At 41.4% G+C, this 22,824-nt stretch overlaps 3 protein-coding genes across 4 annotated transcripts; all 3 read right to left on the bottom strand.

Moving 5' to 3' along the window:
- Positions 1 to 2,635: 2,635 nt before the first annotated feature.
- On the bottom strand, positions 2,636 to 6,529 carry eif4ea (eukaryotic translation initiation factor 4ea). The gene is made up of 7 exons (XM_037261778.1): positions 6,436 to 6,529; positions 5,617 to 5,723; positions 5,458 to 5,553; positions 5,307 to 5,370; positions 3,958 to 4,071; positions 3,356 to 3,495; positions 2,636 to 3,282 (listed from the first exon to the last, which is right to left on the bottom strand). Exons 1-7 carry the CDS (start codon positions 6,508 to 6,510, stop codon positions 3,168 to 3,170), a joined length of 711 nt encoding a protein of 236 aa, XP_037117673.1. The 5' UTR covers positions 6,511 to 6,529; the 3' UTR covers positions 2,636 to 3,167.
- Positions 6,530 to 7,980: 1,451 nt separating this feature from the next.
- On the bottom strand, positions 7,981 to 12,909 carry LOC119128903 (alcohol dehydrogenase class-3). Its single transcript, XM_037261766.1, has 9 exons — positions 12,799 to 12,909; positions 11,110 to 11,211; positions 10,896 to 11,037; positions 10,724 to 10,811; positions 9,952 to 10,171; positions 9,374 to 9,634; positions 9,167 to 9,302; positions 8,277 to 8,415; positions 7,981 to 8,190 (listed from the first exon to the last, which is right to left on the bottom strand). Exons 1-9 carry the CDS (start codon positions 12,814 to 12,816, stop codon positions 8,166 to 8,168), a joined length of 1,131 nt encoding a protein of 376 aa, XP_037117661.1. The 5' UTR covers positions 12,817 to 12,909; the 3' UTR covers positions 7,981 to 8,165.
- A 655-nt stretch (positions 12,910 to 13,564) lies between these two features.
- On the bottom strand, positions 13,565 to 17,029 carry gar1 (GAR1 homolog, ribonucleoprotein). Of its 2 annotated transcripts, none has more exons than XM_037261780.1 (7): positions 16,924 to 17,029; positions 16,508 to 16,713; positions 15,936 to 16,090; positions 15,793 to 15,852; positions 15,604 to 15,715; positions 14,379 to 14,513; positions 13,565 to 14,308 (listed from the first exon to the last, which is right to left on the bottom strand). In XM_037261780.1, exons 2-7 carry the CDS (start codon positions 16,698 to 16,700, stop codon positions 14,298 to 14,300), a joined length of 666 nt encoding a protein of 221 aa, XP_037117675.1. In that variant the 5' UTR covers positions 16,701 to 16,713; positions 16,924 to 17,029; the 3' UTR covers positions 13,565 to 14,297. The 2 variants fall into 2 exon arrangements, with proteins under 2 accessions (XP_037117675.1, XP_037117674.1); XM_037261779.1 differs by having other exon boundaries at positions 16,799 to 16,970.
- Between the last annotated feature and the right edge of the window lie 5,795 nt (positions 17,030 to 22,824).

Here is a 22,824-nt window from a genome sequence, read left to right as displayed (position 1 = left end):
GCCCAAGCGTGTGTTTACGTGAGTCATTCGTCTTTTTCCAACTAGAATGTCAAAGTTCAGATCAGAATTGTACCACCATCATTAGATATTTCACCAATGTTTTTTTTTTTTGGACTGGGCATGGACTTTTATGCAAAATGCTATCAGCGTCGTGCCCCTGTGGCAGCCCTCTGGCAGGAAGCTTCCAGCCGCTAATACAACCGATGCAACAATGTTTACACAGTCCATCAATGCCAGTGTTCATTTCAATATTTAAACCATATTGGAGGCACTGTTTTATAATTATTTAGCTTTCTTCCACCTAGTCTTTGAATGTAGCCTAGCCCAAGTGTATGTGTTCTGTTTGTAAAAGTCATTGCGGCATAATCTGTAGAGTCATACTTGTGCATGCATGTTCATACGATGCTCCCAGAATAGTGCTTAGCAATCACGAGGATTCCATCACGTCAGATGGGGTTGTGACAACATTATCCGCGACTGCGGGACACAGTCAGCATCCGTACGGTGAATATCCGACCCGCTGAGCCCGCCGACACGTCTGTCAGGGCGCACTTGAGGAGGAAGGGCGGGAGTAAGGTGGATGAGGGGCCAACTCGCCTCGTCGGTGTCATGTCTCAGGGCTTTAAGTGGCGCTCTTGTGCACATGTAGGTTGGCCCCCTCCCATTTCTGTGCAACGCAGAGGAGTGCCAGGTTGACAGCAGCCCGAGGCGGGGAGTTGTAACATACATTTTATTGTTGGCCGGGGAGAATACGGGTGGAGGGTGACGACAGGGGGGGGGGGGTCCTATAAATAAATAAGATGCCCAGCTGCTATTTACAGATATCTCGTTAGCCAGCGCGCAACTGAAGAGACCTCAGTGGAATCCCAATTGGAAAGGGAAAACTGAGAAAGTGGACTTACACTGACACCTGCTGGAACAACAACAGGTCCAAAAACCGGGGATAAGTGAGTCAATTGTATTTGTCCATTAATGCTGTTATGTTTGTTTGTTACACCTAAAGTGGTCATATGGGTCACATTGACCCACTGCGCATTCAGCCATTATTGATATTATTATTTTTGGGGTGAATAATGGGGAAAAAAATACAGATTTTGGTAAAAAGGAAAATTGATCGCTAAGTAATACAATTGCTGTGCCCCTTCTGGCCTTTTATCACTAACGGGTCAATATTGAGTACTCAAAGACTGCAACAAAAGATGAGAAAAGGGTGGTGGGTGGGTGGACATTATTAAATTACACAGTCGTTCCCCTTCTTTTTTTTTAAACAAATTTCTCTGGAGTTTTAATATGGGTCAAAGTGGCCAACAATATAACGCGGGGATAAACTTGTTTTCTATTGCAACAAGCTTTTTGTGTTTCTTCAGTTTTCGGTCAATGATTGTCACATAAAAATAGCTTGCATTCAAATTAGCTTCATGGTAACTTCATGTGTATTGATTACCTATCTGAATACAGTTTGTATACGTTTTACACAGCTAAAACATCATCAGGTCAAGATGCCTCTGAAGAACACCGATGCATACAACATGCAGACAAGCCATTCATCATACACTTGACAGTGGAGGGGTGCAGCCAATCACTAGACTCAAGTATGTAACTCTAACCAACCTTATATTTAGAAATGTCCTCCCAAAATGATCAATCATTCATTTCGAGGCATTAAACACCAATGGGTCAGCGTAACCAGTTATGTTACTGGTGAAACTGACCCCATATCTTGGTCCCAAAAGTAGAAACCCTACCACAATTTCCCTTTAGCCACAGGCACTTCTAATTAATCAGCAGGTAAATAAAGTAGTCCCGTGAACTCATTTACCTGCTAGGTTGATTAGTTGGGTTAATACCTAGGCCAGCAGTGGCCAACCCGCGGCTCGCGAGCCGCATGCGGCTCTTTGGCTGGTTTCATGCGGCTCTTCAGGAGATTTCACATGACAAGCGTCAAAATGCTTGGCTGGCGCTGCCATTTATTCCCCCTAGGTGGCGGTGGTGCGCTGACCAGTTGAATCGGTTTGAGTTGAAAAGAAGAAGAATGACGTTCTGATGACAAATGCGCGCGTTCATTTGAGTTGTAAATAATTTGTTTCAAGTTCGCTCTCAAAATGGCAGGGAAAAAAAGCACAGCCAAACGAAAATATGAAGAAGAACACAGGACGTTTTTAACAGAGTGGGAGAGTTTATATTTTTTTGTTGAACGTAATGGCAAGCCATTCTGCCTTATATGTCAGGCATCATTAGCGCATTTCAAAGCTTCAAATCTTCAGCGTCACTTCAGCTCAGTCAGGGGGGGTGATGTGGCTCTTTGGGATGACACAGTCAAAAATGTGGCTCTTTGCCTCTGACTGGTTGGCCACCCCTGACCTAGGCTATATAACTACTGCAATGTTTATTCAGATCCCCATCCCCCATTTGAGACATGTTTTGAGAATTAAAATGTCCAAGCAGGGCTAAACTGACCCTGGAAGACTATTGCCCCTGCTGATAAAGTTAACCGGAGGATTCAAATAACACACATACGAGGCACAATATAATGCAATGAGAATACTGTACTCTCTTGGACATTTGGTCACTACGGAGATAAGTGGTAGGAGTCTGCTAACTCTACTTAATAGCTTGTGGAAAAAACACACCACTCTTTCATTTGCATCTCTGGTGTGCACATTTACTGTTCGGGGCACGGTTAGCAGCACTACGATTCACAACTGAAACAAAAATCAAATGAGGTTGACTTGAACCAATCACAAAGGCTGAACATCTGAAAAAGGTAAACCAGCATTAATTTGGCTTCCTCAATGCTGGCCCTCAATTAACTCAGCAGATTCAAAGTAACAAAGTGCATTAACAACTATCTCTGTTTGTCAGAAACATAAATACTGTATTCCACAAAATGACATGCGTGTTATCTTACAAAATAGGTATCACTTTTTTTTTTTTTTTTTTTAACTATTCACACTGTACAAGTGGCTTGGCGAGAAGGCATTCCTGGAACAAAAATATACTCTTGAAACACAATCACCATACACTTTGCAGTGGAGGGGTGCAGCCAATCACTAGGCGCATGTATAGAAACTTAAATAAACAAACAAGACGCAATCAAGTGTCCCCATTTCTTGTTAATGTTCATGTTGAAAAAGGTGGCCCAGAAAAAAAACAGAATGTGGATGTCATCAGGCAACAAACTTGTTTTTGGTGGTGGAGCCGCTCTTCGTGGCCGTGTCAGCATGCGACTGGTAGCCAATCACCACTTTGGAAGGGACTCCGAGCCTTTCTTTGAAGACACGCCTAATAAAACAAAAACACTTAGCAGACACAAAACAGCACAAACAAAAAGAACACACTGCAGCTCCCTGCTCACCCAATGTGTGTGATGGCATCCTTGTTTTCATAGTCCGTGGTCCAGATGGCGATCTTGTCCCCTTTGGTTCGTACGTTGATGACTGCGCCACACACATCGTCACTGTGGTCGTCAAATGCTTCCCCCACCAGACACAAGAGCTGCGATGCAAAGACATCCTCTCACGTGAGGATCAACCAGGTGGGAAAAACATTATGGGCACTTAACTTTGTGTACACTTTGTGTAGCTCATTTAATATTTAAAGTTTAACATCAAATCCCCCCGGTTTATTATGCGATGCACGCCATGTTGGGAACGGATGTGACGTCAAGTCGTTGACTAGGCCGCAGCTTGCACCCACCACTAGCTATCAAGTGTTACGCCAGATCTCTTGCCTATGGCTGTCAATCTGTCGTTTCCTACTTTTTTCTAATTGCGAGGCAAGCCGCCGTAGGGGACAATCTTTAGTTAAAAAATGTCCAAACGGTTACTTGATTATGAAAATACGAGGCGATTATTTGATGGTCAGTTTGTTGTCGATTAATTTTTACACTTCTAATAATCATGATACTATAATTTCTATAATCATTCGGAACCCACTTGCTACAGAAGCAAAACTTACCGTCTCCAACCAGAAGCGATCGAGGTCAGCCTTGCGCTGCTGTTTGGAGAGCGTGATGAGCCAGCGGCCGCCTCGCCTATTGCGTTCATCCTCCCACATGGGTTCAATGCCGTCCTGTGGACAAAGAAATGCCCATGGGACTGCTGCAGCCAAGTGGACACTCGGGAGTCCAATACAGCGACATACAAAGCAAACCAGCAGCACCAATGACAGGGATTCTACAAGTATCTAATTAAACATACTCTAATGCCATTGTTTATGCAACTTAAAACATACTTAATAACTACGTCCTACCACATACACACACACGCATAAACACACACACACACACATATATGCATTTACTGCATGGCCTTCAGTTGATTAAAAATTTTAATCATAATTAGTCACTGTTAAGTTGCAATTAATCACACATTTTATCTGTTCTCAATGTATAATATTTATTTCGAAGTTTATGTCTGACAGAGTCAAAATGGCTGCTTTTTGAGGTTCACAAACAAAAGTTATCAAGTTTTTTTTTGGTATGGCGCCGATGTGAGTGGCAGCCTCCCAGCAGTGTTCTCTCTTTTTCCTTCTTTTCTCCTCTTTCTTTCTGTCTTTTTGTCCATTCGGCGATGCTGGTGCCTTCTACCGCACCTCGGTATCGCTTCGGATCGGATATTTTTTTTCCCCTGGGAACGGGATAGCTGCGCAAATCGGTCGAGACCGGCGTAACTCTACGACGGCTTCCTGCTTATCCGGCCGGTGCTGACCGGGTCCCTCGCCTTGGTCTCGCAGTCGCGACCCCTGTGGGGAGTCCGCTCCCTCGTGCTCGTCGGAAGCAACGACCTTCGCCGTGCTAGCCCCGTGGTGACCATCTGCACGTGCCCCGACTGGGTGCCCAGGACGCTGCTCACAGGTTTGCCTGCTTTGTGATGTTTTCACCGATTCACGACCACGGTCCATTGGGCGCTGTTGAACTGCACTGCCCTTACATGGACCCCGTGGAGGCTATTTTGTGTGTTCTCTGATATTGAGAGGTGCTGGTTGGCCGCTGTTACTTTTTTTCCTTTGTCTTTTTGCTTTGATTTGCTTTGATGGCTTTTATCTTTCGCACTTTCTGGCTTTCTTTGTGGCGCCGTTGTGTGGCAGCCTTATGAGAGCCTATTGAGTAGCGCTCATGCTATCTGTGTTTTTTGTATACCCGCTCTGTGGTATGGATACTGCTGGGGCCTGAATTTCCCCACCCCCGGGATCAATAAATAATCAATGAATCAATCAATCAATCAATCAATCAAAACACCAATCTCAAGCACAACACATTGTCACTTTATGTCGTAGTAGTGAGCCGGGAGGGAGTGTGTGCCTACCTTGAAGAGTGAATAGTCACAGCCGGACATCAAGTTACTGGACACCTGAATGTGGTTATACAAGCTGGCACGGAACAAAGGACACACCTTGCATTCATAAATAAATCCTCAACTTTAATATTGCTATCCATATTGCTCTAACATTACTTACGCCCAGAAGTCCTCCACGGTGTCAAATTTGGAGATGAGTCGAAGGTTGGCTTGCCAAGTTTTGCTCTTGTCATTCTTGAAAAACCAAAGAGCCCACCTGCACATGCACAATAGTTGTTTGGACTAGCACAGTAGCGGCGAACTGGACTCTGAGTCTTACCTGTTCTGTAAAGGATGCTTGATGTACGATTCTGGACTTTCAACCAGATTTTGAACCGCTGTCTCACTGTTTTCCTTCTCAAGTTTTGGAGCGATGGAGGATAACGCCTAATCAAGAAAAGGAATACACAATTTTAATTAACAGGCATAGTCCTTTAAAAGTTAAGCAAAAAACAGGGCTGGCAATAAGGCCTTAAAAATAAAATCACATTTAAAAAACAACAAACTTATTTTAATTGTTCTTCCCCTTCGCTCATAAAAAAAACATCGAAATTGGAAATCGGAATTTTACAGCCGTGCATTACCAAAACACGTTTAATTGTATTTCTCATACAACTAATTAAACTGTAAAAAGGCTTGAGTAAGTATTATTTATTTTGCTGTAAAATTGTCAAGAAAAGTAGACTTTCCGCAGCGTGACTTCTTTCATCCTTTCATCCATCCATACAAACAAGAATCAAGGCTGGGGGGGAGAAAACATTAACTTTCCGATGAGGCTCTATTAGTTACACTTAAAATGACTTGTTCTAAAGCTTTTTATCAGAGATGCCGGAAATATATAAAGTAAATGAGTATAGCCAAGTTCGTAGCAGTTCCCTGGAGAGAGGCTGCTGTTAGCTCTGCTATGCTAACAGTATCCTAGTAAGCGAGTGGATCGTAACACATAACTGACATTTTACTCCTCTCACTGACACATGTGCGCCCTGGTTTGTTTTGCGTCTAAATTTCCATGAAACGTCTTTGACTGGCATACACAAAACAGAAGGTGCGAGTGAGCTTGAGGGGACTGTTATCTGCCAGAGTTTAGCCGAGCACTCACCATACAGGCGGTCGCCATCTTGTAGAACGTTTCTTTGATTTTCTTTCTCTGCCAAATTCGGACTGCACCGAGCATGTCCTTTATGAACAATCTGTGACGTAGTCGGAAGTTGGCCAGTGGGTGGGGTCAGGGCATTTTTGGTGGATTAATTTAGCCTTTAGTTTCACTTAAAATTGGCTAATTACGTTGATGTCTTTAATCCGATTAAACAATTAAATTTCATACTAAAATCAAAAATACATTTGTATTTTCATTCATCAATTACACAAATAGTGTAAATATATATCAACGTTATTGGCCATATTTTAAAACACCTTTGTTTTTAGAACCTCATCTGTAATGTTATTAATTTCACTAGTCAAGCTACAATGTAATTAATTTGGTTTGTTTTATTCTAAACAAAGTTGAATTTTAAAGTACATGTACATTTAGTTTACAGTTAATTTATTTTGTTTTCATACTTTATTACATTATTTTACAATTGTAAAGGATAAATATTAAGTATTTAATTATCAAAACAAATAGAACTAAATTGCAAACAAACAGGGGGGGGGAAGAATCTGCAGAAAAGAACCTACAACAGGCCCACAAGTATTTGGACACAAATTTTTAGCATTTGAAATGAAACTGTGTAGAATCTCATTTAGGAATTATACGCACTGCATGTAGAGTAATATAACACAAAGTACAAAAAAACACACAAAAAACAAAAGTACACACACAAAAAAGTACACGTACACAAAAAAAAACTCAAAAAAACACCACACAAAACATACCAAAAAAATGAAAAAGATACAAAAACACAATTTCTCTTATTACTTCCATATTTTCTCTGCACTGGCTCCCCATCAAATTCCGAATTGATTATAAGATCGCCCTCCTCACTCACCATTGTATCCTCGGACATGCTCCCCCATACCTCAAAGAACTCCTTGCCCCAAAACCTGCCACCCGAAGCCTCCGCTCATCCAATTCACACCTTCTCCACGTTCCGAAAACCAAGCTGCGCACCATGGGTGACCGGGCCTTCTGCCATACAGCCCCTACACTGTGGAACTCCCTCCCCGACCACCTAAGAGCACCCCAATCCACTGACTCTTTCAAAACTGGACTTAAAACTCACCTCTTTACCTTAGCATTTCCGTAATTTCTCTCATATCTTGGTTGTCGTCCAGTTGTTTTATACTTGTCCTTGTTTTGTTTTCTTGTTTTTTTTTTTTTATCTGCCATGTAGCACTTTGAGATTCCCCCGAATATAAAGTGCGTTATAAATATAATTTATTATTATTATTTTGAATGATTCAAACATTTCCAACTTTAAACGTGTCATTATTCCAACTAAAATATTTTCTTTCAAAATTACAATAGGCAAAAATGTCATTCTCGAATTACATTTTATTACTGTAGTTCTTTTTATGTGCAACTTGTGTATTAGATTGCCTAGACTTCTATATTGTATTTATTTGATTAATAATTTAGGACTACAGCTTGCAGCTAGAAAAAAACAAAGAATTTCATATGATTCAACCAAAAATAACCAATATATCTGATAGGAATTGTGCTTATTTTATTGACACAATATTCGTGACATGTGCAGAAAACAAATATTTGAATGCTTTTTTTAATAGAAATTGTTGCAACCATTGTGAAATTTTTGTGACTTTGACGATGAAAATGACGTAGCATTAAGTGCTCCAGTTGGGAGCTGCATGACTGGTGGTCAAGGCACTTTAGAAGGTCAGGACTGTGCGGATGCTGCACAAGAAAAAGAGAAAATGTGACAGTGTTAGGGACAAATTCTAAATCAATCAGATAAAGGACTATGGCATTAATGAATATACCTCTTTCCAGAGTGCATGAGGTCAAATCCCTCATTAACCTTGTCGAATGGCAGCGTGTGGGTGATAAACTCATCCACCTTCAGCTTCTTGTCCATGTACTGTTCCACTAGTTTGGGGACACTTTCCACGCTCTTCCAGCCTGCGTGAAACAATGTGAAAAGAGGTGTGACTTTTTAATTGCTCACATACAAACAGTTAGCATCTGTTCACCCACCAAGGGTAAAACTGAACAGCCAAGTAATTGTTGTAGGCTGTCAATTATTAGAAATGTGCCTGAACAAACTCATGTCAAGTCAAGTCAAGTTTATTTGTATAGCCCTAAATCACAAGCAGTCTCAAAGGGTGTGAATTTTGCCAGCTAATTATGTTACAATGGGTCATATTTAAATAGTTCTGCCCCCAAACAGTTTCTTCTCCCATGAGGTGAAGATTGGCCATGTTCAAGTTACAGTTGGAATACACTGAAACACTGTCATGTCAAAGGCAAACACTAAGCAGAGCTGTGGTGCTGTAAGCGGCACACTCTTGAAAGGTTGGCAAAGTTGTCAACTTGGGCTGTAAGGCTTGTTTTTATTTGGCACTATATGCGCCACATGCACATTTCCGATACACAACAAGACAAATGCACACAGTAATTCGGTGCATTAGTGATGAAGTGCTGCCTCCACCGGTAAAACTTCAAACAATATTTTCACAGTACTTTTGGCATCTGGCCTTCTTCTTCACAATCAGGGCGAGTAGTAGCTGCTCACTTTGTCGCTACCCCCTAACTCTGAACCAGATTTCTTATTTGAATTCCAAACTTTGAAACAAAGGCAGATGTGGTAACTTATTCACTGTGGTGACCCTTTAAGCGCCACAATACCGTATATCCCTAAAGAATTCATCACCTCCAAAGGCTGTGCCCCGCCACACGCGCCCGGTCACCAGCTGGAAAGGCCTAGTGGAGATCTCCTGTCCAGCTCCAGCGACGCCGGCAATGATGCTCTCACCCCAGCCTTTGTGGCAGGCCTCCAGAGCAGCTCGCTAGAACATTCAACTGGTTAGTTTCTTCTTTATGTACTACATTTGACTGGCACAACAATGCGAAATCTCACCATGAGCTGCACATTGCCGATGCACTCAAACGAGTAGTCCACGCCGCCGTCGGTCATCTCCACCAGTATCTCGTTGATGGGCTTGCTGTGGTCTTTGGGGTTGACAAACTCAGTGGCGCCGAACTCCCTGGCTTTGTCAAACTTGGTCGGGTTGATGTCGACACCGATGATGCGAGTAGCCCCAGCCACCTTGCAACCCATGATGGCGGCCAGGCCGACGGCTCCCAGGCCAAAGACGGCGCATGTGGAATTGGGTTCCACCTTAATTGAAGGAAACCCACCAGCTACATTTCAGGCACTTCTATAAAGCCTTGTACAGTATGTTTTTTTGTTTTTGTTTTTGAAATAGAAGACTTTCCTTTTTCCAAACAATCCTCTCATTTTGTTTCGTATAAAGAACATTTTCACCACAGCCTTTAGATTTTGATGAGCATCAGGAGAGAAGGGAGGCATTTATTTGGGCAGTAGCAAAAATTCAAGTGGGCTAATTGAAGCATGACATCTATTAAAACGGGATACCTATTTGATGATGTGGCCAATACATACACTGTAGGAGGTGATCTTTTTGGCAAACCTACCTTGGCGGTGTTCAGCGCAGCACCGTATCCAGTGGAGATGCCGCACCCAAGGAGGCACACCCTGTCAAGGGGAGCCTTTTCATTGATTTTGGCCAGGGAGATGTCCGCCACCACAGTGTACTCTGAGAAGGTGCTGGTCCCCATGAAGTGGAACAACTTCTTGCCCTTGCAAGTGAAGCGGGAAGTCCCGTCGGGCATCAGGCCCTGACCTTGGGTCACTCTGAAGGAAGGGAGCATGATGTTAATATGTTTTGCTTACTAGTGATTGTTTTTGTTTGTGCACTTGTCTTTGATTGTCTGTAATTGTATCCATTTTTCACATGTTTCTTGTATTCTTGCACTCTAGTACGCTGCTGTGACAAGAAAATTCCCCCACTGTGGGATAAATAAAGTTCCATCTAATATAATATATGATCATCCTAATTTGGATGAATTGGTGTCAATACAAAGTCAAGCAATTTAAGTCTCTTTCTGTAAACTGATACCAAAATAAACAAGATGAACAAAAAAATATTCAGGATATTTACAAACTAACAGACAAAATACCAAATGACCTCATAAAATAAAATAAAAAATAAAATACAATGCATTTAAAGGAAGAATGACATAATTATATCCTTTTATATTAAGTTCTAAGATGTCTAACCAATGGCGCATTACTGCCACGAATAGATGTTGCGCTTTCACTTGTTTCACCCCTAACATAGTGTGCATAAAATTAAACATGTATTTAAAACTCCCGGAACTGAATATTCTATTAAGACAAGTGTACCTAATTTTCTGGCAGAGATTGGTCTTGGGATTTTTGCAGAACTTGCATTCCCCACACTGAGGCACATACAACGGGATGACAGTATCACCTTGACACAACATGAATCATTAATCTCTCAGACAACATAAATACAAACACTTTGAAAATATAAAACATGTCTGGGACTTCTAACCGGGCTTAAACTTGGTTACACCCTCGCCAACACTCTCCACGGTGCCAGCGCCCTCATGGCCTAGGATGATGGGGAAGACCCCCTCAGGGTCACTGCCACTTAGAGTGTATGCGTCAGTGTGGCACACTCCAGTGGCAAAGATCTGAAAACCAATTGACAATGTTAATAGGAAGTTTCATTTGACTGTACACCACCTAGACCAGCCTTGATTTACCTTAATCCGAACCTCATGGGCCTTGGGTGGCGCCACCTCCACATCTTCAATGGTCAGAGGCTTTCCCGACTCCCAGGCTACAGCAGCCTTGCACTTGATGACCTAGAAAGGCAATCACAGAGCGCGGCCATTTGGTTTTGAATGGGACATTTAGTTTCTAATACAGAATAACTGTCAATCCGTAGGGTGAAGTCAACGAGGCGTTACTTAAATCTTACATATAACGTGTATAAATTATTCCGTTTTAAAATGTACTCATTCAGTTGTGGTTTATATAAAGTGGAACAGTGATGCTTTTGTCTGAATTCCTCGTTTTGATAGCATCACGGAGAAGCTGAGGGGTTCATTCCTTCCCGTGAGACTTTTTAACTCGTCGCGGGGGTTGGGGGATATCTATCTATCTATCTATCTATCTATCTATCTATCTATCTATCTATCACAGGTTCCTCTTCTATACTTGTTCTGAGGTGCGGCTCAGAGCAAGCCGTTTTGGTGGGGTCTCTTTAAATGCAAATGAGATACTTCACACCAAACTCCCGGTCGGACATATTTGTAGTTTTTTTAGCCGAGGTAGCGTTTACTCGCGCCGCAAACCTTTTGATTGATTAAAAGATGTTAATGGCAGAAGACGTCCATACATACATAACATGTAACAAAATAAATCCCCTCACAATATTTATTAACACATCTTGTAAACAAGGGTTGTCACGATACCAGAATTTCAGTAGTCGGTATCAATACCTGTGATTTTCCACAATTCTCGATACTAATTCGGTACCACGGTAAAAAAACAACAAAACAACAGAATCCGCTTACTTTAAAAATCACTAATCCATCTGCTACAGCCAAGAAGGCTTGCACACACACCCTCAACGTGTGCCCAAATGTAATGTCTGCGCACTTTGTCCATGTGTTTGACATTAATAATCGTAATAATAAAGATGGCAGATATCCAAAAACCGTTTGGGCACACCCATTACCTTGTTTGGTCGTCTCGCCCTAACGGATGTGATGTAATAGATAAAAATACGTAATAGAAAATGGAGAAAACTGAACGGAGAAAAAAAATAGCCCCAAACAGATCATAAAAGTAACTCTGCAGCACCTGGAGGGATAGATTAGACTTTTCTACAATCTTGGAGACTCCAAGTACACAATAAAATGAATATAAAAGCAAAAACTTTTCCATGATACGTCTTATCATTAAAAAGCGTAGGTAGGTGTGAACTTTAGACTAGCAGATTGTAGCTTGCCCACTCCTTTACCTTAAAAAAGCGCTTCGTTGTTAGTTCAATCCAAGTACACAATAAAATGAATACAAAATTTAAAAAAAACGATTTTCCATGTTACGTCTCCTTTAAGAATTATCAACAAATGATGTGGAGTAGGTGTGAACTTTCGGCTAGCAGACTGTGGCTTGGTCCCGCATTTACCTTAAAAAAGCGCTTCGTTGCTAGTTCGATGCATAAATGATATCCTTGTTTGTTTACTTATCCAGCCGACGACAGCTCTGCACTTTTTCTTCTCTCGAAGAATAGGTAATTTAGCGGAGAGAAGATCTTGCACTGATTTAAAGTACCGATTATCGCACTCCCAAAAACCACTAGTCAGGGAAAGAGCTTTGAAAGTTAAATGAAGTTACCATCGATTGAATTATATTTATTTAGTAAGTTTGAAGCGTGCACCAACCTTGCCGGATGTCGCCATGCTGCTCCACTGTCTTAAACGTCGAAGGCAGTGAGCTTGTGTGCGCAGCCGTGTGAGGAGAGATTGACCAATAAGATAAAACGATAGAAGTTGACCAATCAAACACAAGGATAGAGATGACGTACATCCGGAACCGTGAAATTAATATTTAAAAGAATGTCACCGGGTCGCGATTTCAACTTGGTGTTTGACGTTTTGGAAAAATTATTTGCGTCGTTCACACCAACAGTTGTATCTTAGGCTTGATTCACACCGCAGGCAAATGCCACCACCTCCATCCCATTTTTGTTTTGCCCGCATGCCACTAGTATCATAATTGTTTGGAATCTGAACGGTTCAATTTCTATTTTGTTATTCAAGTAATCACTGACAAACCTTGAATAAACGTTTATTGCGCCTTATATTGTTACTGCCTTGATTTTTTTCCCCAAGGTTGCCTATTTTATTCCTTACACTATCCAAAATGTTCATATAGTTTTACTAATATTGTTTGCACTTCATGTCTCAATAAAATAATTTACTTTTTCTTTATAAAATGCCAAATGTTAGTGTCTATTGTTTCTTTGATCTTTGATATGTAAACCTGAGGTAAACATAGAAACAGCCTTTGCCCATGATAACGCCTGTTACTCCATGGTCTTGAATAATTCAGGGTAGAGACTAAAGACCATAAAACTGCTGCGCCCTAATAACCATTGTCATAAATCATAAGCCTGTGTGGGAAAGCAGCTAAATCACTCAGACACTATTTTACAGAATTTTGTTTTTTAATCAAGACAAGATGTTCTGCAGTCGTAAGAATTCAACCAATTTTGAACTCTAAACCCCCCTCCACAAACACACACTTGTCCATATATCACTAATGACCATTTGTGAATGTATCTGTTCAGGTGCATTTGACTACTGAGGTGTATCACAAGCATGGATTTGAGCCCTTTAAATATCAAAGGTTGAGATCATCAATCTTTCTGTCAGCTGCCGTCAGTATTTCAGACAGGCCCCCATCTATCCAATTTGTTGGCGACAGCCAAACAGTCAGGAATGAACTACTTGCCACACATCCCTGACATGTAGCCAAATAAAAAATAAAACATGTTTGTATACCTTCCGGTATCACTGATTACAATGATATGGTCCCATATTATTTTAATTTCCCCAATCACCACACTGTGCACGTCTGTTGTTTTTATTTGAATAATTTTCTTAATTTGGCCACGTGTCAGCTTGTGCTGTGTGTGACGTGGAAATGACATTCTCAGTGAGACTTAGCTGTCGGCAACAAGGGACCAACTAGCTCCACGCAGGCCTGAAATACTAACAGCGGCTCACTGACGGACAGACAATGTCCACCTTTGGTAACTATAAGAAAAGACACATCACGTGTACAAAAAATAATAAAAATAAAGAAAACAAATCCACTCGGAAGATAATGTCCAACTTTGTGACCCTCACAGAGGACTAAGTTGTGGACCCACAGCAGATCATCTCCCACCTACAAATAAAACAAAAAGAGGTTTAACGCTGACACAAGAACTCAAATGCCATTCAGAATGCAGTCCTACCCCTGAATCCACGTCCTCCGCCACCTCTGCCTCTGAAGCCGCCACCTCCACGTCCGAATCCTCCACCTCCACGTCCGAATCCTCCACCTCTACCACCTCCTCCAAAACCTCCACCTCTGCCACCCCGGAATCCACCTGAAACAGGAGCATTTTTGTGATAATTACGGAGAACAAAAACTAAAGCAACTACCAGATTGTACCGTAATTTTCGGACTATAAGTCGCACCGGAGTATAAGTCGCACCAGCCATTAAATGCCCAAAAAAGTGAAAAAAAACCATATATATATATATATATGTATATAAATCGCTCCTGAGTATAAGTCGCCCCCCCCACCCAAACTATGAAAAAAAACCGCGACTTATAGTCCGAAAATTACGGTAGTTTTATTTGTACAGTATAAAGGCATCCCAAACTCCATCATGCAAAATTGGGCAAGGAACATGAAGTGCAACAATGCCACCTTCGAGCTTTACGTTTACTTTGTAAACAAACAGCACAGCTCAGTCTCTGGCTCGCAGAAGGCATGGCTTACTGATATGCTTTTGGCAGTCTGTCAATTTTGTGAACTATTTTAAACTCACATAGGTGTTAACATAAAATAAATGCGCATGCTTCATTTCCTGAAGAAAAAAAAACATTGTTCATGCACTGCCTCAAAAACAGAAAAAAACTGATGGTGCATTTTTTTTTCAAATAAAGAAAACTAAGTTCGACAAATATGAAGACCAACTATGGATGTTGCACTCTGCTCAAGCCCTTGCATGTCCCAGGAATTCGGAACCAAAATATCTTGGAAGTCACACAGTCGTTTTCTAAAAACCGAATGTGCATGTCCAACTATTTTTTCTTTGAATTCGTATTGAGACTTTCATCAAACATGAGGACGAACGTTTGTTGACACTCGTAACGAGCCTCTTCTTGAAGTACGCCGCTAAACCAGACTTGATTACGTAGCCGGTCTTGTCTTTGCCGCATGCAAAGCTGTTTGATATTTCTGAGTCGCTAAGCATATTGCAGAAGGGCTCCCCTAGGCCCTCATTGTAGGTGTACGAGTAGTGTTGGTCCCTGTGTACGATACAAAGCGTGACTATTAAATCAACGCATGTATCAACTACCAAACCATGATTTTTGACATCCCATTACACACCAACAAACAACAATCTACACTCACAGCACACTCAACATCAATCCAGGATCAAATCAAATGTAAGAAATTTCTTCACCTCCACGACCGCCTCCCCGTCCACCTCTACCTCCCCTTGGCGGACCCTTTTCGCCAGGCGGCCTTGGCAGGAACCTTTGCAGTGGAAGGAGCTTCATTGGGTCTATATAAAACTGAACACAAGCATTGGTCATTTAGATTGCAGTTTGATGCTAATGTATTTGCATGGAAACTGGATGAGAATTATTACCTTCTGCAATTTCTTAAACGAAGAAGCCTTCATGTTTTCAGAAAGTTTGACGGAAAAATACTGAACAGGTGAGTTAAGGGACAACCAAGAAACAAAATTGTTCTTATAAAACAAATAAAACAGATGTTGAGTGAATGGGATACAAAGTCACGCAGCTGTCCAAATATCTCATCCACCTTTCCAATCTGCTCCTTGTTTTCCAGGTACACTGGTGCATTAAAGTAGGGAACCTTGTTTTCCTCAGTTGTGCATTTGCACACGACGTCGTCCTCACAGGGATGCACAAACTCTCCTAAAGCTATGGCACAACAGTTAATGTTACAGGTTGATATAATTATTTAGGCACAATTATGAATTTGTATTAGCAATGTTAATCTTTTATCGTGACATCCTGACTAACAAAGGTACACTTTTTAGATCCATCACACACATTTAACTGTAGCCTTGTTGGTGTGAATAAATACTAGAGAAATATATGTAAAACTGCCAACGGATGGATATATATATATATAAACTTTCAACTACTAAGCTCACAGATATTAAATAAAGTTGTAACGGTAATCACAATTTCAAACTGAAATGCTTACTGCGTGTTAAAGCGGTTAATAGAGATGTATTAACCCGAATATCGGGATATGAAAAAATCTGCCCTATTTCTGATCGTCACATGGCTCTAACTTCGGTTTTCAATTGCTATCATGCACGAAGCTCTCACCAACAACGTATTCTGGAGGTCCATAATCTTGCTGTCTGAAACCACCACGACCACCGAAGCCTCCTCTGCCTCCTCTGCCGCCGAAGCCTCCTCTGCCGCGGTTATTAAATCCTCCGCCTCCTCCTCCCCTGTTAAACCCTCCGCCTCCTCCTCCCCGGTTAAAACCTCCACCTCTTCCACCTCTGAATGACATTCTTAAAAAATATCTGAAAGAAACAAAAAATAGACAAACATCAAAAGTCTGAGTAAGGCGAACACAAAGCGTGCTAATAACTAGCTGCTAGCGCCTACCGTATAAATAATTCCTAAGCAAATGAAGAAATTTCTACAACATGTCGCGACGCCAACGCTTTAAACCTAACATTAAATCGGTAAAAGGTGTATAAATCATCTAAATTGCATTCTGCTCGCGTTACCTACAACTTTAACAGCGTCCAGGACTTGCCAGTATCTCGTGAGACAACACGTGTGAATACATACTGACGTAAAGCTGTTTGTGGCCTGACTGCCGTGATGAGAAGACGCAAAGTGTCGCAAATACAGGTCGGAGACGCTGAAATAGCCACCGCAATGAAATGTATGGTGCTTGCTAAATATTAAGGGATGATGTAATATAATAATCCATAGTAAAGTTTTGCATAATATGACAAGGTTAGAAGATACGTTGTCTCCTTGCAATACCATAGTTATATGCAATTAATGGCAAGTCATTGGAACATTTTTATTACTTTTATTACATACTGTAATTTTGTTTCATTCATTTTCCTCGGTATCTATTTTAAGATTAATGTACTTACTAATACACGCCTTGTCCTCACTAGTAAGACAATTCAACGCACTAGTGGCCTGTGGTATGGCAGTCTAGTAACATTTAAAATTGCTTTAAAATTGCATTCGTAATTCCTAAATTTAAAATAGATTCAATTGTCTTTTATTTTTTTGCATGCACACACTTGAGTAACTTTTCTCAGGGATGACATCCGGATGGCTCTGCACTTTTCCGCTTTTGACGTTCTAGTAAATGGCCACTAGGTGACAGTATTTGGTCATGTAAAAAGATATGCATGCATTCCTGTCCATACATTGCCTATCAACTAAAAAAAAAAAAGCTTTTCTATCCATGCATCATTCTGTTCATCCTAGAGACAACATGACAAATTCTTGCCACATGCGAAATCTTTCATTAAAATGACATCATTCAAATGCTCATCTCAAGTTACTCTGTAGTCTGTCCAAACGCTTATTTTTGAGCAGGGGTTTGAGCAGAGGGAGCAGGTGCAAGCGGACACGCCGATTTATAAAGGCAGGTTTGTGTCTCACTCATCTTTGGAGAAGAAGATGGGCGGAACCGACGTGTCTCAACGATGCAAACCTCCGGAAGGGTCACGTTGTGGTGTAAATTGATACTGCCAAGGAGGAGGTTCAGACATCTCTCATCTCTTTGCTCATCTGGGAATATTTGAGAGTGGAAACTCGGGTGAAGAGTAGAGAAGAAGTACCAACACTGCAACTAGTACAACTGATTCTACAATCACAACTGGGACCATGACTAATAGCTACAACTAATACTACTATGACAGCTAATACTATGATCACTACTACTACTGCCATACTACTGTACTATATAAACTGACGTGACTCATTGGCAATTCGCCAAAAAAATGGCCGTTCAGTCCTTTGCCTGCGACCTGGGCACCCTTCCGTCATTGTCACTTTCCTTATTCATAATACAATCCTCCACCCACCTTCGTTATTTTAAAAGCTCTTCTGTCATCTCTCCCCGGTCCATTCGAGAGAAACCCACTTTGATTTAAATGGTGGAATGCTTTTATCAGAGTATTACACCATAGGATCGTTGCCAAAGTGCTTTAGAAAGCCTCAGATTCACCTATTGTTAGATGCAACTTTAGAACGCCAAACGCTTTAAGTTTAAAAAAAGCTTATTTTGACCAAGATCCTGCTCTGCATTGTAGCCAAGGGTAGAATCAAATCCAAGTTGGTTATTGCGGTGTCGTACAAAATATGTGGTGGCCGTCAGCGACATCCTAAAGCTGAGGACACGTTCTCTCTGGCGGTTGTAATAGTAGTAATGGTTGTTGTCATGGTGGTAGGATACAATTTAGCAAGTAATTTTCTCAAGAACTATTGGGCTGGAGCAGAGTATTTGATATGTCATGAAAGCGTCTGTCCTTTAACACAATATAACATTGTGTCAGGCCGAGGGGGCGCATTAAGGTCACCCTCTATGTATTTCCTTTATTGGCGCAGCTAATGCATACAAGTGACACAGAGAAAGGCATTAGCTGTGCAATATTTGCGGGTAAAACGAGGACCTTGCAGGCTCGACCGCAGTCTTTAGTGACTGAGGTGGCACGCTTTTCCATGACCACGACGGTCTTTACATTCTTCCAAGTCTCTTGTGTGCCTGTTATAATTTCCATTTTCTGCACAATTCATAATGCTATTGTTTTCTAATTTTCATCCATCCATCCATCCATCCATCCATCCATCCATCCATCCATCCATCCATCCATCCATCCATCCATCCATCCATCCATCCATCCATCCATCCATCCATCCATCCATCCATCCACCTTCTATATCGCTTGTCCCCACGGGGGTTGCGGGCGTGCTGGAGAAGAACAACCATCTGCACTCACACTTAGGGGCAATTTGAAGTGCTCAATTGGCCTACCAAGCATGTTTTTTTTGGGGGATGTGGGAGGAAACCGGAGTGCCCGGAGAAAACCCACGCGGGTACGGGGAGAACATGCAAACTCCACACAGGGAGGGTCGAAGTTGGAATCGAACCGGCACTCTCCTAACTGTGAGGCGGACGTGCTAACCAGTGCATCACCGAGCCGCCCCTTTTCTAATTTTAAAAACAAAAAAAAATGAAAACAATGATTTTCACGTGTCACCTGCAAAATTCATAATGCTATTGTTTTCTAATTTTAAAAACAAAAATGAAAACAATGACACTCTTCACGTGTCACTATTAATCACAGTAAAAAAGTAAAACAAAATGACAAAAGACTTAAAGCATACTACAGTCACTGAGGCCTCTCTGTATTGTCCACTTGACCCAGATCGGAATGATTACACTAACAGATGAAAAATCACTTCCATCTGTCCTCAGTCCGTACTTTTTTTTAAAGCTTTCTTGTCTTTTGTCCTTCATCCGCAAAATGGGTATCTGTCGGTGATGGACGGAAGGACCATTCCATTATTGGTACGGAATGCTTACCTCTTATGGTGGTTAGGACTCTGCAACCAAGACGGTAGTCTACCACTGTTTTGACTACTACTACAATTTCTGACCACTCCTATTGCAACTGCTACTGGTACGCCTCCTCCTACTACAATTTATGAAGTGTTCGTTCTCCCTAACCGTGTAATGGCCACAAAAGCAGTCATCCTCTCAGCTTGAGCCCAACATTTCTTGACAAAATGATTTTCACACTGGGGCCCAAATTGACGGTTTTCCACACGGTAACACCCTTTGACATAATGCACTGTATCGGTGTCACGTTACAGACGTTGGTTTGCAAAAAGGGGGCAGATTAAGTGTCTTATGCAAACATCGAATACGAAAAGAGCGTGGAAAATAGAGCGATGACACACGTTAAGAGGGTAATAGACGTTATTAATGGAACATTCAATAGTAAGGTCTGTGTTTTGGGTTCAAACCACCAGCCTTGATAATGACTGTATCATGCTCTTTTTTATTGAGACCATATGTTTCCCTATTCTGTAATCCGCCAATCATCCCGTGTGTGTGCGTGAGTGTGTGTGTGTGCGTGTGTGTGTGTGCGTGTGCGTGCGTGCGCACGTGTGTTTCACAGCAACTGAAATAGACAAAGTGTGAATGATTTTAGGTGCATTACCTGACATGTTTCACCAGGTTCTTCCCCCCGCTTGCGGATCTCAATGGCCTCCCTGATCCAACGCTGATGTTTGTTTTCTTCAGTGAGTGCCCGAGGACCATCAACAGGGACGAGGGAGCCTACATGCTCTCTACAACCTGGAACAGCATTCTGGAGAGGTGAACGGACAGCAGAGGGCGTGACTCACCTGTCAAATCTGACAGGTGAGCCACGCCTTCATCCATCAGCTGATAAAGACGCGTCACAACCACATCAGTGACACTCTGATGAAGGCGGAAGAACCCGCCGAAACATGTCAGGTAATGCACCTAAAATAATTTGTTTGATATAAAAGAACCAGTGAAGTGATTAAAAAGGAAAAACAAGATGAACTTAGTACAACTAAAGTGTGAATGAAACAAACCACACCAGCAACAGCGGGCAGGTAAATACACATGAGGAGCTGCATGCGCGACAGCCTAAGCCGCTGCTGTATTTGGCCTGAATATATTTTTTTGCATACATTTTAGATTCATAGTTGTTTTTTGAAATTGAAAGAATGGTGAAAAATATTACACACACTGCCACTTTAAGTAAAATTATAGACTGGTACTGATTCAACTCACCAATAAATACTAGGGAGTAATGAAAATTCTTAGCCAAAACTGAAAAACAAAACTGAGGAAAACAAAGTCGAAAAGCAAAACACCGAAAGAAATTATATTACTGTGTCATGTATCACTAGCGCTAAGATTTAGTCATTTACCTTTGTATGATCCTTGTATCATCCATTTAAAATACTAGTTTTACTAAGTTCATTTTGTTTTCACTTGTCAATCACTTCACTGGTTCTTTTATCTCAAACAAGATATTTTAGGTTGCATTACCTGACAGGTTTCGGCTTGTACTTCCGCCTTCATCAGAGTGTCCATTAAAATACTACTTGAAAATGTATCTAAGACGAAAAAAAATTGGGGTCCATGATCAAACCGCGTTAGAAACTTGCGTGGTAAAAGCGAGTAAAATTGAGATTTAAGTGTACTACGACAGCACTTCTACTACAAACTACTTATACAACTAATCTCACTATTACAGCCTCTTCTGCGACCAGTACTAGTAACTATCGTGTGTGGGTTGGTGTTTGTTTGTCAAAGTGTGTGTTACGCTGGGAGGAAAGACCACACACACACACACACACACACACGGTTATTACCCAGCAGCATAAAATCGGTAAACACACATGAGAATGTGCATGCATGACAGCCTCTAAACTGTTGCTTAGAAGGTAGTGGTTGTGAGATTAGTGATAATATGCTATGATGGCACTCCTTTGTGTGATTTTGGCGGTGCAGTGTTGATATGTTTCACGGATAAGATGTCTTAAATCATCACTTGCTGACCTTTGTTCTATTTAACTGTACTGTGTTGGATATAGGGTCAAGATGTCAATTAGTGCGCAGTTTTGCCCCAGTTGTCTTACTGCGGTTGTATGCAAAAGTTTTTATATAAGTGAGGACTAAGCTGAGATGACCTTTTGTCTCAGGCAACTACCAGCCGTGGTTGAATGGCCTTTTCACGAAGCAGTGATATGGAGGAAAAGCAAGAGATTTGCATGTGTTTATGCTCTAATCTCAGAGGGAAAGATCACAAGAAGAGCACTTTGAGATTTAGTTACCTCACAAACTGACTGGGGGCTCAAGTGACTCCAGGAATGTCTGTGAAGTCCATAAGAGTAAGAACTGTCAAGCGCCGCAAGATGATTTTTTTTTAGAGGGTGCACCTGACACTTTTCATTGAAAAGTGAAGATTTATTGATTTTTTTACACGCCGACGTTTTGGTGCCTGACTGCTTTTAGAAAACACAACACTGAACTTCAGCTGGTGCCTGAGGTCGTATTGTGCTTATTGTGCTTATTGTGAACATACTCATTGACATTTCACTGTGTGCATTCACTGGCACCGATGATATTAAAGTAATGTGTGCGTGTTTGTGTTTGCCAGCAGGGCTTTGGGAGGAAAAAGGCAAACATGAAGTGCTGAAGAGTCTATTGGTAAAGAGAGTGCGCGGAAGCAGGGAATGGACTGCAAGCTTTCTGTGTGACTGACAAAATTGTTGTTGATGTTCAAGTTTTGCTTTTTGTTCTTCTAAACAACAAAATACCATACCGTAGAGTTAATTACATTGTTTCAATTCCTAGCCTAGACTTAAAACCTTAAATCGTGTTTGGATTTCTAAACCAGATTTAAAACGCTAATTTGAACATGTAAGACTGGGTTGAATGCATCATTTAAAATCAGAACTCATGAACTGAAATCATACACTGAAACACTACACTTGCTTGGAACTCTAACCCTGGCTTGAAATCCTAACTCAAAATCCCATGATTGGGTTTAAACCCTACTTTGAAACCCAAACCTTGGCTAGTGAAAACACTAATCATAAAACCCGAC

Source organism: Syngnathus acus, chromosome 10, assembly GCF_901709675.1.
Source record: "Syngnathus acus chromosome 10, fSynAcu1.2, whole genome shotgun sequence".
NCBI classification, from domain to species: Eukaryota; Metazoa; Chordata; class Actinopteri; order Syngnathiformes; family Syngnathidae; genus Syngnathus; species Syngnathus acus.
The sequence above is the reverse complement of the archived record's forward strand: the minus strand, read 5'-3'. Positions and strand labels throughout refer to the sequence as shown.